Source organism: Aspergillus pseudotamarii, assembly GCF_009193445.1.
Source record: "Aspergillus pseudotamarii strain CBS 117625 unplaced genomic scaffold BDV38scaffold_93, whole genome shotgun sequence".
NCBI lineage: Eukaryota > Fungi > Ascomycota > Eurotiomycetes > Eurotiales > Aspergillaceae > Aspergillus > Aspergillus pseudotamarii.
Genome location: NW_022475107.1, coordinates 48 through 18,059, shown reverse-complemented (window position 1 = coordinate 18,059; position 18,012 = coordinate 48). Strand labels below are relative to the sequence as shown.

General features: G+C 50.7%; 7 protein-coding genes across 7 annotated transcripts; 2 read left to right on the top strand and 5 right to left on the bottom strand.

The window, feature by feature from the left end:
- Positions 1-149: 149 nt before the first annotated feature.
- BDV38DRAFT_297368 (putative 3-hydroxyacyl-CoA dehydrogenase) lies at positions 150-2,399 on the bottom strand (the record flags this gene model as incomplete). Its single annotated transcript, XM_032063112.1, has 4 exons — positions 150-1,258; positions 1,315-1,950; positions 2,012-2,090; positions 2,304-2,399. The coding sequence occupies 4 exons, from the start codon at positions 2,397-2,399 to the stop codon at positions 150-152; spliced, it is 1,920 nt and encodes a 639-aa protein (XP_031908053.1).
- A 275-nt stretch (positions 2,400-2,674) lies between these two features.
- Positions 2,675-4,392, top strand: BDV38DRAFT_288143 (uncharacterized protein; the record flags this gene model as incomplete). Its single annotated transcript, XM_032060999.1, has 3 exons — positions 2,675-2,690; positions 2,860-3,000; positions 3,059-4,392. 3 exons carry the CDS (start codon positions 2,675-2,677, stop codon positions 4,390-4,392), a joined length of 1,491 nt encoding a protein of 496 aa, XP_031908052.1.
- Positions 4,393-4,976: 584 nt separating this feature from the next.
- Positions 4,977-5,323, bottom strand: BDV38DRAFT_262509 (uncharacterized protein). The gene has a single exon (XM_032056103.1). The coding sequence runs from the start codon at positions 5,295-5,297 to the stop codon at positions 5,046-5,048; it is 252 nt and encodes an 83-aa protein (XP_031908051.1). The 5' UTR covers positions 5,298-5,323; the 3' UTR covers positions 4,977-5,045.
- Positions 5,324-6,159: 836 nt separating this feature from the next.
- On the top strand, positions 6,160-8,033 carry BDV38DRAFT_275464 (cytochrome P450; the record flags this gene model as incomplete). The annotated part of the gene is made up of 4 exons (XM_032058035.1): positions 6,160-6,292; positions 6,348-7,184; positions 7,250-7,908; positions 8,013-8,033. 4 exons carry the CDS (start codon positions 6,160-6,162, stop codon positions 8,031-8,033), a joined length of 1,650 nt encoding a protein of 549 aa, XP_031908050.1.
- Positions 8,034-8,193: 160 nt separating this feature from the next.
- On the bottom strand, positions 8,194-10,353 carry BDV38DRAFT_275463 (uncharacterized protein; the record flags this gene model as incomplete). The annotated part of the gene is made up of 2 exons (XM_032058034.1): positions 8,194-9,215; positions 10,191-10,353. The coding sequence occupies 2 exons, from the start codon at positions 10,351-10,353 to the stop codon at positions 8,194-8,196; spliced, it is 1,185 nt and encodes a 394-aa protein (XP_031908049.1).
- Positions 10,354-11,183: 830 nt separating this feature from the next.
- On the bottom strand, positions 11,184-13,165 carry BDV38DRAFT_288140 (carnitine O-acetyltransferase CAT2; the record flags this gene model as incomplete). Its single annotated transcript, XM_032060998.1, has 3 exons — positions 11,184-11,316; positions 11,378-13,040; positions 13,129-13,165. 3 exons carry the CDS (start codon positions 13,163-13,165, stop codon positions 11,184-11,186), a joined length of 1,833 nt encoding a protein of 610 aa, XP_031908048.1.
- Positions 13,166-14,446: 1,281 nt separating this feature from the next.
- Positions 14,447-17,529, bottom strand: BDV38DRAFT_288139 (LCCL domain-containing protein; the record flags this gene model as incomplete). Its single annotated transcript, XM_032060997.1, has 3 exons — positions 14,447-15,482; positions 15,564-17,262; positions 17,457-17,529. The coding sequence occupies 3 exons, from the start codon at positions 17,527-17,529 to the stop codon at positions 14,447-14,449; spliced, it is 2,808 nt and encodes a 935-aa protein (XP_031908047.1).
- Between the last annotated feature and the right edge of the window lie 483 nt (positions 17,530-18,012).

Genomic DNA, 18,012 nt, shown 5'->3' with positions numbered 1-18,012 from the left:
TCACGTTGCAAGACGAAGTTGTCGTCTATCATACACTCTATAATGGTCATTCTAATCTCAATAATGATTATTCAAATAAGATAAGCGCAAATCTATTGACAAGACAAATCTCTAAGCTCTATATACAGACAAGGACGAACTCTAAATTGTCACAGAAGGGCAATTCCCGTAAAAGCCCGGTAGTCGTCGGAATGGATCTTCTCCTTATGGCTTCCATCCAAGTTGCAGCGATAAATGTTGCCGCCGAGGTCGGTAAGATAGATGTGACCGTTACCAAGGTCCAGCTTCAGGCCAATCGCTTCCTTCAAGTGCTTTGTCAACATTTCGTACTGCTTATCTGATTTGATCGGTACCGGAAGACCAGACTTATCCAGCTGTGCCTTGAACAGCGCATTGCCAAGCGGGACCTCACCGCGGTCCGTCCAGTAGAGCGTGTTTGATTGTTCATCTAGCTCGAGGTCAATCGGCTCCGGAAGGTCACCCAGCACAAGCTGAATATCGTCCCTTGAGGCTCCCGATTGTCCCTCAGGGGTGGTGATATTAGCACAGAAGATGCGACCCTTGCCACCCTTCGAAGGCCCCTTCTGTGTCCAGTAAAACTTGCCCAGGCCGGGGGCGACAGTAATACCAACGCACCAGTCGGAAACTGCATTGGCTTTCGCATCTTTCGAGGTACTTCTGTCGATCACGGCCTCGAGATCAGAGCCATCATAGCCACAGCGCCAAACACGGCATCCTTCACGGTCACAGAAGTAGACCTTCTGCGCCTCGGCATCGATTGTTAATTGTTTCGGTGTGTTGATTCTGCCTTGAGAGACCACCGTCTGGATACCACTGCCGTCCAGGTTGGCGGAATATACTGCACCGTCATCCTTTCCGGGTACGCCCATGCAAGTCCAGAACATCCGGCCAGTTGTAGTGTCCACAGCAATGCCATCAGGCAGAGATTGATTTGGTGCAAGGACTTGCTGGATCTTTCCATCTGATGACAGTTTCAGCACCTCTCCCGATGTGGTGGTAGGGTTGGCGGCGGAGAGTCCAATGTCCAAAACCAATAATTCCGGCGCCGTCGACTTGTCGTTGACGGTAGCTTTCTTGTCTTCGGCGGGAGGGTAAAGACCGCCCTTAGGGGACTTATTACCCAGCTTGCCGTTATCCAAATAGTTCTGTTTCAGGAAGTCAACGGTCTTCTCTGGCGAGAGTCCGCGCTCCTGAACATAATGACCTTCAATAAAGGCAACAGTATCCAAGCCAACCTCTGCAAGGACTTGCATTAGTAACTCTCCAAAACTTAGAAAACCGGGTGCAACTCACGATCCATAGTCTTGCACGGCAAGTTTTGTGGCTTAATAAACATCTCAGTCCACATGGAGTCAATCTCCTCAGGGACAGAAACCCCCTCAGCCAAGATCGTCAAAACCTCCCGCTTAACAGCAGCCCACAGCCTATTGAAGATAAACCCCGTTGACTGTTTCCTCGCTACATAAGGCAACGTAGCAGCCTCCTTCGACCTCTCACACATAAACGGGAAGACACCCTCATCCGTATATCCGTTCGTCATAAGCTCAACAATCATGCAACCAGGGGGCATATAATAATGCATATTAAGAATGCGGGCCTTAGCTGTGTCCGACACTTTCTCGATCATCTCCGACGATTTGTACGAGGACGAATTCGACGCGAGAATACAATCCTCTGGTGCGAGGGCTTCCAGTTCGGCGAAGGTGGCGATCTTCAGCTCGAGTTTCTCGGGAACTGCTTCGATGACGAGCCAAGCGTTTGAGACGGCATCTTTCATGTCTTGGTGTGCGGAGTATTTTCCGGGGGTTTGGCCTGTTTTCTGCGCGTATGAAGCGACGTTCTCTCGGATGTATTCCAGGCCGTCGGCGCGTTGTTGTTCGCTTGGGTCGCGGAGGCGGACTTCGTAACCGGCTGAGGCCCAGATGCATCCTATTTTGGAGGATACAGTGTTAGAATTTTGAACGACTAGCATGTTACTTCATTTACATACCGATCCGACGCCCAAGAACGCCTGCACCGAGAACGACAACCGGGCGGTTGCGGTAGTTCTGGGGGGGTTGCCAGATTAACTACATTGTGATGTATGATAGAAAGAATATAGATGAGTCTGTTGTAGAACAAAAATAATCGATTCAGTTAGAGATAGATGAACTAGTACAAAAGTGAGTGAGCCACAACCAATGCAGGCGAACAACCCTGTATTTGTACAAGATTCGGCATCCCGGGGCCGATCCTACCAACTTCCCATAACCAAGGAGACCCTTTCATGGCACAGAACTTACACATAGTGAGCAACAGTATCGGACTCCGGCCCGAGAAAAAAGCTCCAAATCATCAAGTGACGCGGCATTTACCTTATTCCTCCCGTGGAATCTCATCTTCGGGCCACGGAAAATGTCGCTGTACCACTGCCATCATTGCTAAGTAAGCCCTCCTAAAATGTCCCAAGAGCCGCGGAATAGAGCCACTACTAATGCAGCGTAGATCGTTTTAGCGGTTTAAGACAAGTCCCACTAAGCAAGGCTTGTTTCGGCATTGATTCGGAATGCCGAATATCCTATCTTCGTATGCCGTGCCGTTGAGTGGAGTCGGGTTGCCGAGGTTGCGTTACCTCGGAAAGACCCACGTAGGGCTCGCTGCGGAATGAGGCATAATGGCTTTTGCTGGGTGTACGCATCCCTTCCAATCAAAGTAGGACAGTAGATAAGCATTGAAATGGAAATGCTATTTTTGTTAAGGCGAGACTTAGTATAAAGGTTTTGTTCATGGTCCAGATTCACTATAACTATCTACATTGCATACGCTCTGGGTAAAACTACACCTGAAATTGCCTCCAAGGTATATTCTTCATCTTTATTTTGTTTCCCAATCACCATTTAGCTGGCATTGCGCCTATATCAAATATGCAAGAGTTTACTCTGCAAGACGTGGCAGCCCACAAAACCAAAGATGACCTTTGGGTAGCCATTCACGGAAAAGGTAAGGGATAGTCGCTCAACCCACACTTCGTAGAAAGCATACACCTAACACGCACAAGTCTATGACATAACAAAATACGTTCGCGACCACCCCGGAGGAGCAGATATCCTAGTTGATGTCGCTGGAACCGATGCGACAGCTGCATACGAAGATGTCGGCCACTCAGAGGACGCAGATGAGATTTTGGGGACATACCTGCTTGGCACCCTGAAAGACGCTCAAGAATTCAAGAGGCCCAAGACAGTTCGTCTGGTTCAGCAAACCTCTTCTAAGGCCGAGACCAAAGGCACCAACAAATCTACATCCGCCATTAAAACGGTTGCCCTTACCTCAGGGTCTCTGGGAAGCGCGCTCTTGCTCTACATATCCTCGCGCAGCAATCCAGCTCTGCGTGAACTGTTATCTAAACTTCCAAAGTTGTCGCTTAACAAATTACCTGAGATCCATGTGCCATCTGGGGGTGTGCTACATGGAGGGTTCTCGGGTGGCTTTGTCGCCGCCACCATCCTTTGCGCAGCAATCGGCGGTGCACTCGGGTCGAAGCTCTCCAAGTTCACACAGGTTGAATCCGGTTTTACGCGATATCCCTCGCGCATAAAATCCCGCAACTTGAAGAAACAGAACCCGCACCTTGCCAAGGGCTTCCTCGAGCCAAAGGATTACAAGAACCTGCCTCTCATCCGGAAAGACCAGTTAGCACCGAACGTGTATCGTTTCGTCTTCGAACTTCCGGGTCCACGGGACGTCATTGGTCTTCCTATCGGCCAGCATGTTGCTATCAAAGCCAACGTTAACGGCGCGGCTGTTTCCAGATCATACACACCAACATCGAATAACCTGGATCTGGGTCGTCTGGAACTAGTTATCAAATGCTACCCGGACGGTATCCTCACGGGCCAGTACCTTGCAAACCTGAAAGTGGGCGACAAGGTGCAATTCCGTGGTCCTAAAGGCGCAATGAAGTACCACAGCGGTCTTTGCAAAAAGATCGGAATGATTGCCGGTGGAACCGGAATCACGCCCATGTATCAACTTATTCGGGCGATCTGTGAAGACGATACCGATACCACGGAAGTGAGCTTGATCTACGCCAATCGATCCGAGGAAGATATCCTGCTGCGCAGTGAACTGGAAGCGTTTGCTCGGAAATATCCAAAGAACTTTAAGCTCTGGTATATGCTTGATCATCCTCCGAAGAACTGGGCATATGGCAAAGGTTATGTTACGCCGGAGGTTATGGCTGCGAAGTTGCCTGGACCGGCTCCGGATACAAAAATTATGCTTTGTGGTCCACCGGGTATGGTGAATGCTTCGAAGAAAGCATTGACTGCTGCTGGATTTCAGGCGCCAGGGGCTGTTGGGAAGATGACGGATCAGATATTTTGTTTCTAATTCTTGTATTTTGTTGTTGTGTGTTGTTAGGTTTCTTGGTTTCTCTTTCTTCCTCCTTCTTTTGCGTTCTTGCTGTATAGACTCAGATAGACATTGTATATTATCAGTTAGAGTTATAGAATGATGTTAAAAGAGCAAGATAGTTGTGTGTTATAATATTTGATGTTTTCAAATACATTCTATATGCTCAGTTATCACGTTTTCTAGGCAGCTGAAGGAGTCACCTTATGATCATGGTCGAGTACCGGACTTTAGAAAGCTGCTATAAAGAATATCTTATAATGGAAACTTTTATATGTAAGGTACGCATTGCTGCAATTCTCATATGTAACTAGTAGTCCCTGTTGCCCCTGCTTCATGTTTGCCTCTATGTATGACAACCTAGCATAGACAAGGTTGAGACTTCTGTCTAGGTTTCCAGGCGTCTTAGCTGTAGCTGATCAAACTATCTTATCATGCTTTAGTATTCTGTGACAATTATGTACAGCGCGCATTGCAATATAGCCATTTGTAATGGCTACAAGATTTATACTTATATATATATACTTGAATAGACCTATCCGTTAATTTCTCTTATATGAACCCGCAACATTCCCCGGCCTCCGACCGAGATGAGATTAGAGCTCCTCCGTATACTACTACTACACATCGACTTACTCTATTTTCGTAGTCTTTTGATAGAGGCGTGAAAGCGAAGCGAACGTCAACATACAACACGCTTGAATACAAGTGGACACACGATTCAGTTGGGCACCCTGAGCATAAATATACAACCCTTCGAAACCCCATTCCAATCCAGCGTGCAGATATTGATCTTCACGATTACTTGTCAGAATATTTGATTGAGTACTTGACCAGTCTAGTATCATCATTAATATGAGTAGCACTGATGATATTCTGAACATGCTGCTGCCGGTGTGCAGGATAGAAGCTTATTCCTACTATGATACTAACGCTCTTTTACCAGTAAAGGGATAACTTAACTCTCACAGCACAGCTGCTCATAGACTAACACCTGGCAATTTTTGCCTTTCATTCTAATACTACTGTATCTTTTTGTATTCTTGACCACCTCAGGATAGTTTTCCCGAACTGAATTCAGAAGACTATGGTCAACGATTCGAAAGCGTTCTTGTTATCTCGACTTTGCATCATAGAAAAGCTATCTTGATGGAAAAGACATAGTGCCTAGTAAAATAAGTGTGCAAGCTGAAAGACATCCCCCTTTTCGAAAACGTCAGTACACTGGTTAGAAATGGCTCAGCTACTTATCGGGAACCCGTGGAAGTCGGGACTTGGAACTCCTAAAGCGTTGAAAGGGGTCTTTCCGACTCCAGTTCGTTAGCCTAGCCTCATAGGTAAAGTATCTTGACGCATTGAAAACCCTTCTTTAATTTCCGAGAAAATCCCTTGCAAACGTCATCGCACATTATCTTTGAAACCGTTAGGATTCCGAGGTAACACTGCCGAGCAACTGGACTGCAGACAAATATATCCAATCGGAAAACACAATGAGCCAGATTAGCCCCACTAACCGAGGAAAGTCGATGTCAGACCCACCACCCGCTTGAATCATGTGGGTCGGCATGCCGAGTCAGTAGACCTAGGGCTTCCCGAGTGATTCTAGAAGGTGTCATACTCCGTTAGCCAGTCATAGCAGAATTGATTATGTTTATATATAGATAGTATGATCGCGCTTTTGAATATTCTTGATTTTGCACAACAGTCCAGTTAGTTCTAGTTATAGTCACTCTCACTTTGTTTCCAATGCCTATACAACAGTTCTATCTCCTTGGGGAGCCAAGCTCCTCTACGAGGGAGATTGAGATCGAGTCTTCTCTCGATATCGAGGGACTCCAGCATCTGATCGCCGCTCACTTCGCTATTGTCGAGCCTAGTGGTTAGTCGCTATACCACTCTCTTCATTCCTACATTGACTTGCTCACATCAAACAGGCATTGGGTTCCAAGCCAACGACAATACACTAAACGAGATACACGACATCACTTCAACCAACAGCCCGGTAGCAATTACAATTGACGGGAAAGAGGTCCGCGAAGCCCCAGGTCCCAAGGGTCTGCCCGTAGTCGGCAACTTCTTCGAAGTATATCCAGACCACCTAGGAAACCACCAACGTCTCTTCGAGCAATACGGCCCACTCATCAAGACCACTAGTCTCGGGCGTACGACATACCAAACCAACGATCCGGTCCTGTCATCCATTGTATTCACCGAGTCCGACTTCTTCACGAAAAAGATCAACGAGGCACACCCTCTCTACGCACTGAAGCAGCCCGCTGCCGGTATTTTCCTAGGCGACACCGAGACGCCAGAATGGAAGGTCGCGCATAAGTTCTTGCCTCCGGCGCTTGGTCCGAAGGCCGTCCGTCACTATGCGCCTACCATGCAGGAGACAGTCGAGGATGCCTTTAAGGTGTTCGATGCGTTTGATGAGCAGGGCGAAGCGTGGAATGTTTACCAGTATATGTTGAAGCTGGGGTCGCAGGCTGTTGGGAAGCTTACGCTTGGTCTTGACTTTCAGCATTTTGCTTCTCCCGATGCTAATCTGCATGAGATGGTTAATCTGATCGCTGAGTTGCTCTCGCTGAACAAGAAGGTCACGTCGAAGGGTGACTGGTATGCCAAGTTGCCTTTCGGTGATCCACAGAAACTCAAGCAGATCAAAGCACGGATTGAGGAGATGGTAGAGGAATCTATTCAGTCGGCTGAACGAGGAGGTGTTGTCGACCTTCCTCTTCAGGATGCAGCATTGCAAGCTTCAAACATGGTCGGTAAGTAGACATCCATTTTTCCCCGTGGGCGCCATGTGGTTGTTCATCCCACTTACCATGCACAGATTATGCGGTGCGTGCCACCGATAACAAAGGTGAAAAGCTACCAAAGTCAAGTCTCGTCTGGGCTCTTACTGTCGCAACTGCAGCCGGTTTCACAACCACCAGCTCCCTCCTTTCATGGCTGATCTACGGTCTCGTCACGTATCCTGGTATGCAAGAAAGGCTTCTACAGGAATTGATTGACCATGGCATCGACGAGAATACGCAAATGACCGCCGACATTACGGATCGTCTTACCTTCCTCGACAAGTTTATTAAGGAGACACAGCGCCGCCACAACCCAAGTTTCCAGCCGGGTCGAACAGCAAAGGTTGACCTCATTTTGCCGGGAGGGTATAAGATACCCAAGGACTCGATTATTATTCCCGCGCTGCACCACATTCACAACAACCCTGACCTCTGGGACAACCCTCAAAAGTTTAATCCCGACAGATGGGATACCGAGGAAGTGAAGAATAGACACAAGGCCGCGTACATACCTTTCGCCATGGGGTCGCGCATGTGTATTGGGTTCAACTTTGCCCTGCAGGAGATTAAGGTCTTCCTTCCTAAGCTGATTTATCGGTACAAGTTCACTCGCGAAGGGGATGGCCACATTGAATACGACCCTATGTTCCAGTTGATTCGGCCGAATAATCTGTATGTTCGGGCAGAGAGGAGAGTTAAGTGGCCACCGAAGACGGAGAACTAAACATATTCTCTGCCGAGAATATAGAGGGCAGCAACAAAACTGGTAGATCAGCGTCATATATTATATGTATATAGTCAAGTATGTTTCTTAGATAGAATAGACAGCTTTGTTTTAGCTTCCTCGTCCATGCTGGGGATTTATTCTAAGTACATAGCATCAGCTTATACTGTATGCTAATGACCAAAGGGTAGTAGACTGCCTTTGCCTGAAGCTGTCCCCTCAAGTCACTGAATACCTCAGCGATGACGAAGTTATTCATACAAGAATAAAACTCTGAAACTTCGGGGAAGCATTGACCCAGATCCTTAGAAATGCTCGCCCGAGTGCGATGCGCCTACTGACGCCATCTCTGGTTTCAACAATCATCAGATCGACCACCGAGCCAAAGGGGTGAGATTGGAACTTCATGGGCACCCCTTTACAGTCAAAGCAGCAGACTTTGTTGATATTATGATCATCAAAGCCCGTAAGACGAATGGCCCCAAGCGAAAGAGCCAAAGCATTGAAGAAAATATCAGGGCACGGGTTCTGAAGATCAAAGAGTTTCTTATGAGCTATTGTCCTTGGGAGTAACCAGCCTATAGAAGCACCCAACTCAGTCTGCAGCTCCACAGCTCCACCAGGAGAGTATCCACCACGCGATTCATGTGACGGCACCACTCGGACGCGTAGAGACTGTGTGTAAATATAAGCCTTGCCAGCTTTTCCTATGCGCCCAAATCTTTCGGAGATATGGTTAATTAGAATATCGTGCTGCACACTATCGAGATAGAGCAAGCCAAGCGCGTCGTTGAAAAAGTCATGATACGATGACCAGATTTTGTGAAGCAATTCCTCATATTGCTTCCATGTCCTGTCGGTTTCTAATTCGGGGTGGATAGTGCCTGGGTAGCATCCAGCTTTGTATGCCATCACTGCAGACAGTAGAGTACTAGACCTTGTTAGAGCAGATGGGCCACTACCTCCGGACTGGTATCGAATGATCCTGGGCTTCCCAGTATCGGCATCTGGGACCGCCCACAGAGCCAATGGCCCAGCAAAATGATCTCTCCACCTGGATATAGCTCCAAACTTAGGATACAGCAACTCCATCTCGCCTTGTATTGCTGCCCATGACCATGACGGGAAGGTATCCTGTTGCCATTCGTCTCTGGGAAGGTATTGGCCACTCTTAGTCCTCCAAAGCAATGCCACGTAGAAGCCGCTGAAGGGTAAGCCAAAGTAATACTCGGAGCCAAATATTGTTTGCAGGATACCCGAAAAAGCGCGTAAGATATCTGATTGGAACGTAAGTTCTCTTTTTGTGTAGGCCTCGATCTGTTCACGGTAATCATCATGCGGCGGCAAGAATTCACCAAGAACAAGGTCTTCACCATCAGACAATTCTTTTCTCCGATCTGTCTCCACTCTCCTATTACACTCTAAGAAAACGCCTTGGCTTGAAAATATAAGTAGTCTCCGCGAAAGAAGAGCCTCCTGAAACGTCCACCCCCGGCTTGCCCATTTAGATTGTTGCATGACGACATGGTAGCTGTCATCTAATTTGATGAAATGCATTCCGTTTATCTTGCGGCCCTTTGAGACGAATTCTCTGCTCCGTGACACTCCCGGAAGGCCTTCATGGATGTCATCTCCAAGTGTAACAAGAGTCACATATGAATGGCGATATATATCGCCCATGGCATTGATCAGGGCAGATTTCCCTGGGTCATCGTCTTGCAAAATACAGACTCTATCGACCCAGAGGTAACGAATACCAAGTCCTCCGCAAGCAGTTATGGCATCGCGGATTGTGGCTGGTACATGTGCACCCAGTAGAGAGCCCTCTCCTTCAAGGTCTTTGATGTTCTGTGTCGTCGCTTCTAGATCTGCTTCTGAAGATTTTCCCCATACATAACTCAGAGTAGCGTAGTTGCATGCCGAAGGGGCTTTGACAACGCATCCCCTTTGAGTATCTATGAGCCGGAATTCAGACGGTTGATGCTGCAGGTGGCCTCGCTCGCAGTATGTTTCATGTTCAGAGTCACATTCCTGGAGCCATCGTACCACGTTACTCCAACTAATACTTTTGGTGTCTGATGGCTGTGTTGTTAATTCTAGCTCCTTATCACCAAGACCCCCAACTACACCAGTCCAGGTATGGCAGTAAGAGTCCTTAGAATAACCAGAGCCAATGACCCCTAAGGATAACTTTTGTCAGTGGGTCAAGAACACGCATCGCCTCGACGGCCAAGCTGTTGACTACTTCAGACAGTTGTTGGTCTGTACACGCTTACCTCTATCGATGACCAAATCGATCACGACTCGATATTTAGGACCCAAGAATCTAATATCCAGAAATACAAACAAGTCTACTGTGAAATCCGGTTCAATCTTACGGTCCAAGTACACCGGCTGCACCAACATATGGCACATCTCGCAATACAGCGACCGTCTTCGCAGCTCACCAACAGTACCAAGCTGGAATTGCAAGCAACGAGGATGGGATGTATCCTCCGACAAGTATGCCCCAAGATAGCACCGTACAATATGCATCAACCTCAGATGCCTGCACACCATGCAGAGTGACCCCGCACATGTACGTGGACAGGTGGGACACTCCGAATGAAAAAGACTTGAACGTGCTTCCGGGGACCAGGCCATATTCTTGAGATGTGTCTCTTTTCTATCGAACCATTGCTGAGCCCATCTGTGACGGCCAAAGTCTCGAGCCAACACATCCGCAGACCCTATCAAACTTGCACAGAGTGAACATGGTTCATCTGGTGGTGAACTGGGTTTATGAAATGGGGTATGAGCCTGGCGGCTAATTTGTTTCATGTTCCAGCGGGCAACAAATTTCCATGTAGATTATATGAAGCCAAGCGATATAATTAATGAGAGTAAATAACACAGAGCGTGTCAGGGTATTTCCATTTAACCTGCGGGGGGGCGCGCCCACTTCCCGTGACCCGGCCCTGACTGCATGGTCCTACACCCCCACATTTGGCCTTGATATTCTGAAGTCCACCACAATACACAACTCCGCAGTGCTCTCTTCATTATATCTCAACTAGTTATGCGTACGGAAGTTATAGGTATATGTTTGGTGATACTATGAAGGTATTCAGTTGAGATGTGTGTGCAACTCTACTCCATATGGTACCATCACCACATTAACGCACAATGGAACGAAGTCATGAAAGAGAAAAGGAAACCAATCTATGGCTCTGTCATTTACATATCTATTATATTCTACATGCGGCTTAAAGCTTGGCCTTCTCGGTCTGGGCGGCCAGGTCGGGCATCAACAGATCCCGCAGGTCTGAGGCGGCCTCATTCAGATAGTAGCTCATGCGCTCAGCGCCGATGCGCTTGCAGACGATGTTGAAGTTAAGGCTGTTCCAATTAGATTAGCACAGAGTGTTTAAATGGGGGGGGGCTGTTGGAAAAGACTCACCTGTTCTCGTTGATCATGTACGCAATACCGAATCCATCGTCAATCACTTGACTCCATCCGTATCCGTTGAAGAATTCCGAGCTCAGCTGGCTGGTCGAGAGGTACCAGGAGCCGCTGTAGCCGTATGCCGGGTCCTCATACAATGCCGGCAGCTTCTCACCCTCCTTGAGCAGCTTTTTCAAGCCAAACAGGTGGCGGTCGACACCGCGGCCGTCACTGGCCTCCGCGGTGTACTTCGAGTGGGCGGCCAGGGCGGTACGGAAGAGACGCACAACCTCCTCCCGGGGCACCGAGGGGTCGCTCTGGGCCTTGCAGAAGGCCACACTGTCGTCGGAAACGCTACGGATGGTCTCCGTACGGCCCTCCTGGAACTTACGAGTCGAGGCAGATTCGTAGGTTGGGCGGTTCTTGCCGTACATCTTGAAGTAGGCCAGCTGGATGACCATCTGCACATATGCATCCGGGCTGCACTTGAACTTCTTGATGAGACCCTTACCGTAGCCCTGGTAGGCCTGCACCTTCAGCTCGTGCGCGCTAATCTGCTGGCGGTGCTCCTTGGTGGCGGCGTCAATAGCCTCCAGCACCTCGTTGTTCAAGTGGAAGTTGATGGGGCGGGGATCGGGGAGGTCGGAGCGGACGGGCTGCTCCGAAAGGTCGATCTTGTTGTTGAAGATGAGATTGTTCAGGTGATCGTTGAGACGGCTGGTGGGGCTGCCATCCATCATGCTGTGCTCACCCATGAAACCGGCAGTGCCGTTGTCATTGATGATGAACTGCAAAGGCTTGTCGAACCAGCGGTTGGCGCCATCGCCGTGCCAGTACTGGTGAGCCCGCTCCTCCAGCGTGACGGGGGTGGCATCGTCAAGACAGATCAGGAAGCCACTGGACTCGATGTCCCGCAGAGCCTGCTCGTTGGCCGGGTGTGCCACAAGCAGCTTCTTCCGGGCATCAGCCCAGAGGTCACGGTTCGCCGCGGTCAACGTGCCGACAGCGGGCGACTTCTGAGCAATCTGGTAGATACGCTCGAACTGCTTCTCCAGCTCCGATACGTTCAACGGCTTACCGCTCACAACCAAAGGCACCTTGAAGAACTGGTTCTTGCGCACAACCACAATGTGCTCGTTCTCCTTAGCGGGGAACTTCTGAGGATAATCTGCACCGTCGGCGGGAATGCGGCAGCAGTTGAACATGTACTCGAACGAGCTCATCGCAATAGGCGCCGCGCGCATGTATTCCGGCTCCAGGGAGCCATCATCCACCTGGCGCTTGAACTCAAGCGCCGCTGTAGCGACGGACGCGGCACGCTTGGCGGGGTTCCGGCGAGCGCGGTCGTCCTTGTATGAGTAGAAGTAGGAAACGTAAGGGACTACCGGGTCGCGATAGCCCAGGTATGCGGCGTGATTCCACCATTCAGTAATCCAGTTCTTGGTCTTAGGGTCCGCAGCACGGGCTAGAAGTCTTTCCTGCAGAGTCTGACCCTCTCCACCAGGGCGAACGAAGGCCTCTACGGCCTTTTTGGTGTTCTCATATTCGGCTTCGGAAACCACCGCATGGACCGATTTCAGGTAGCGGCGGGCGGTTTCTTCAAGAGTGGGAACCGGCAAGCGGGGAAGGGAATCTTCGAATCTGAGCATCTTGCCCTTGGAGAGGTCCTCTACATATCCTGAACGATGTTAGAACCGAACGCATTGAGGCTCTCACATTATGGAAATTTTCAATAATATGAACGTGGTGCATGTGATTAAACTCACCCTCCGGGAGAGACGAAGCCTTACGCCGAGGAGCCATGGTGGGTGCCTACATATGCCGGTTAATATGCCGTTCGAATCCGTTTCAGGGGTGCAAGAATAATCAATTGCGCGAGTCATACCACAGCAGATCTAGCAAGAAGAGAGTTGGTAGGGGAGAGACGGGGCCGTGAAAGTGTGGAGAGACGGCTTCGAGCAGAAGCCGTAAACATCCCTCTGGACTGTGACGAGTGTCTAGTAGGGGAAGGGTGTGAGGTAGAAAGGTGAGTAGATTAGAGAATTGAGAACGTTGAAAGCGACCGAAACTGGGCAAAATAGTTTAAAGTAGAGAAAGAGAAGGAAACAGGTGAACAGGAGCAAGAGAACAACCTCGGTTGGAAGGAGAAGTGTTTCGGCCGACCTTGGGGGCGGTATGATACGGTACCACTAGGCCATTTTAGTGGGGAGGGGCAGGCGAGGTCTACGGAGTTCTCCGTAATTTGAGGGGTAATACGGAAACCGGAGCGCGGAGCACGGAGCACGGCGTATTGAAAGCGTGTCGACGTAATTCCCCCAGACTTTCCTTGGGCCTCGGCACATGATCCTAGTCCGACTCACGGCACGGCACACCGGTCTAACTTCGAGATATTGAGTATATCCTCCGGTGCCCTAATCGAACGAGTATAGGCCCCTGATTTGACGAAGGACGCCAAGAAACATTCCACCTCGCATGGAAGTGGCTCTCCAGTGTCCACTTCATCTGGAATCGTATCCCGTGATACATATACTCTGGACGGCGTACGTATATATATAAAATATTCCCATTAACATGTGGGGTGACCTGCCGAGAAACCCATCATCATGTTCCCCTCCTGAGGACACATCCCCATGAATAATTCATGAGGTTACCTACATAGAATCTCCCTTCATCCGTCCCGCTGATCCGATCTTGTCATCTGCCAACGGTCAGATGAACCTTGGTCGAGAATGACGTCTGATTGGCGCAGGCGACGGAAAGGGACTCGGGAAGTTTAATACGTGTAGATACTTATTGGGTACCTACATGTCCATTCCTCCAACTAAGCAGTATATTGCAATTGATCCACCCGTAATAGTAGCTTAGCCACATTAGATTGTATTCAATTCATATAACCCAGAGAAACAAGACACGCAGACAGGTAACTCGGTGGAATGATCAGTTTGCTCCACGCCTCGCTAGAACAACATGTACATCTAAAAGCCATGAACGCACAACATAAACGACAAGAAACGCCCACCCAGACTTAGAAAATTAATCGGTAGAGAAAAAAAGATGCACAAAACATGAACACTCATTACAATATCATGAAACCGTCTGGACCGGTGCAGCCGGCTGAGGTTCTTGACTCTCCATGGCTTTCGTCTTCTGTCGTGTGATTTGAATCCCATTACGGAGGTGCTCCAATTTTAACACGCCAGGACCTGTGCAGATCCGACCGGTCTGCATCATGTTGCGGAGCCGTTTTCGTCGTGCTTCTCCACTACGCTCCTCGCCTCGACCAACGCCTTCGTCGACCCACTCAGTCCGTAGCACTTTAAAGCTCATACCGTCATGCGTTCCGTCCCAGGGACGTGACTTGAGGCCAAACAGCACGCTCGAATCATACCGTTCCAACCGGGGCAGGATGACAAGTATGATATGTAGGTCCTTGTCCAACGGGGGAACTGGTGGAACGAGAGGTCGATCGCCGTCCGGCAGCCCGGCATCTTGGGCCGTCTTAGGCGCATGTTGATAGGCATCTTTGATTTCCAAATCAAGCATGTCAGCATCGACATCCTCACCCCACGCTCCGCGTATGAATCCCGAATGAATGGCCGCCGCAACAGGATCTGAGTCGTCGGTGTAGATGCCGGTCCCCCAGAGCGCACGCCGAGCGCAAATCTCTTCGCGATGGCTAGAGTCAATGCGGAAACGAGGGACTCGGATGGTAAATGTGCAGTTTTCCTTGCCCTCAAAGCGAGGGAGGGGAAGCGGGGTGGTCGTGTAGCCAAACTTGGCACTCTCCAAGGTGGCCTTCTCTGTAGGGACCCCCAGACGAGGAGCGTATAAGGTTGACCCGAGATGATGTCGCGGGAGATGAGCCACACTCGACAGAACGGGTTCAATATTGACCACGGTTTTGGGTTCACGCATCGGCGTCACTGCCGGTGGGTTGGCCGCAGCAGGACGAGGCGTATGATGGTGGTGATGGTGATGGTGATGATGATGATGACCCATAGCCGTCGCCACTGCATCGGCCTGCGTTGAAGTCCGGTGGAAATAATTTAGTGAAGAGACGCCACGATGGGCGCCCAGCGCGCTTGTTTCTTCTTCGGGCTTATGGCGATGATGGTGGTGACTGCTTGGTGTTGTTAGCATAGGCTAATTGAGATACATTTGTGTGCAAGAACAGAGATAAACAAATGGACTAGCAACTCACTGATGATGGTGATGGTGAACGTGACGACCCCTACGACTGCCACGCGTCGAGGCAGCAAGCCGCGCATCTGTACCAGCCTCAGTCTCCGCTCGCCCATCTTCGTCCCGGGATCGCTTTGGTCTTTTGCCGTTCGCCGACGTGGGTCGACCGATCTTAGTCTCATCCGTAGTTGTTTCACTGTTGGCTGACTTGGCAGTGACGCTGTCGCGTTTGAAAGGACTGGCAACCATTGGGGTGGAAGGGCCACTGCCTGTGGTGGCGGTCACTCCGCCCACGCCGCTGCCAATACCGGAGAAGACCCGACCAAGTTCGCTCTTGATACCGGCCTCGCCGACTGGCCCAAGGATCTGGGCTTGGGCGCCTTGTACCGCTTGGGGTAAAGGTGACGCACGCCCACCTCGTTTCGCGTCGAGACCGACCCCAAGAAGGGTTCTGTGCTGGAGCAACTCGTCGCTTCCCTTCCGCCGTTGGTCATCTGACGAGGCGGAATGAGCCAAAGATGACGGGCCGGCTGATGGGGTCGAGCTAAATAGACGCTGTTCGGTTTGAAGCTTGCTTAGGTATGGCTGCTGCTCATGAGGCGGAGGAGGTGTAGGTTGACCCTGGCGGGGCTGGATCGACAGGGGAGGTTGTCGTGAGCCTCCTAGTTGGGAGCCCAGAGATTTAGTATAGCTTTGAATCGCGCCGAACCCAAATCCGGAGCCTGGCTCAGGGGCGGGGAAACGCTTCGCTTCAGGTGACGGTGGCTGCGAGCGACCAAGCTCCCACGTCGCTGCACTTTGCTGCCGGGCGGCTGCCGGGTCCCGTTCCCCGTATGGACCATACCGTGATTGAGGGTGTGGCGCCTTGGACTCTTGCTCGTGTGCAATAGCTCTCTCTCGTTCTCGGTGCGCTTGTTCTTCTAAGTGACGATCCACGTATATCCCGCCAAATCGGCTTTGCTGAGACTCCTGGCTCATATATGACGCTTGCCGCTGGTGCGCTCCTCCAAAGCCTTCTCCACCGCCCGGTGCGGCCGCCGATCGTGCAAGTGGGCTATACCCAGCCGGTCGCTGAGGCGCCTCGAGGTGCTGGGGCTGGCTGTTTGGTCGAGGAGCGGGTGCGCTAAAGCTGAATCGACGTGTCTCGTTGTATGGAGGTTCGGCGGACGACACTTGGGGCGAATGATGGGCGGAACTGGGCTTGTCCGGATACTGCGATGAGGGAGGGACGCGCGACAGGCCTCCGAATTTGGTCTGTTCCGCTACGGACGGCTGAGACATACCGCCCGAGCTAGAGCGGTATGGCCTCCCCGGGTGGGCTTTCGAAAACGACTTTTCGGGCGTGTGGGATCGTCGAAAGGACGAGTATTCAAGAGGAGAGGGTCTTGCTGGGGCGGTAGGCGGCGACATTGCACTGGGCGCTGACGGCGGAGGAGCGCTGCTGAACGGAGCGGATGACACTGGAATACGCGAGAAGATAGATGATGAGCCTACATCCCGGGCTGGACGGTCAGCGTCCGAGCCAAGCATTGCCGATATCGACATGCTGCTACCAGGACGATGAAGAGCCTGGTTGCTGGGAGGCTCACGGGACGAAAAAGCTGTGGAAAGAGACGAAGCATTTCCCGATTGGCCCCGTGAGGGGTAATGTTGTGGTGGAGACGGAGGAGGCATCCGGCGATTGCCTAAGGGAGGCGCGGAGGGCTGTTCTTGGGGTCCTACGCATAATTCCGAGGTTAGCGAACAAGTTGGCCAGCGTCACTGTCAGTGAAAACGAGAGAACCAAAACAGAAAACGCCAATAGCAGTAAGTTGAAGGGTAAGTAATATGTGCGATCGTGCATATTTAAACCCATGGGGCTCTCACGGCGCGTGGGAGTAAGGGCGCCTTCAGGCGAACGCCTGGCACTCACCAGGAAACACGGGACTGCCACTGCTGCCCAAAGACCTCCGACGGCTTTGGTCATGCGACGGGGGAGGGTTCATGTCGCATTCAGAGCAAGATATAAAGAACAACGGAAATAAAATACAAGATAAGACGTGACGGGAAAAGGAGGACGAAGAAAGGAAAAGAGACGCGCGAGAAAGGGGAGAGATGATCTGATGCTGATGGAGAAAGCGCAACAAAAGAGTTCCACGACTGGGGCAGAACCCGTGACTCTAGGACTCCGAAAGCTCGGCCAGCGCTAGACCCTTTCAGACCAAGTCGCCCTGGGATAGGGCGCTAACCCCTAACGGGGATAGCGCTCCCGAGGTCGCCTGGGCTGGAAGTCGATCAGGCGCCACAAACGCGGCTGGTGCAAGACCCGTGATTGGTCGTTGATCTCTGGTCTCAAAGTTTGGGTACCTTTCCTTGATGTAAGGTAGGACGGGGTAAACAATGAGCCTGCATGGACACACGAGACACTTGACGAATCTGCAGGGTGATTTCTCCCCCAGCATATGGCAAAGAGGAAGATGTAAAAGTGG

What these genes read in the sequence shown, in the direction of transcription:
- BDV38DRAFT_262509 (XM_032056103.1), bottom strand. Translation starts at nt 5,297, where the DNA reads ATGTTCAGAATATCATCAGTGCTACTCATATTAATGATGATACTAGAC.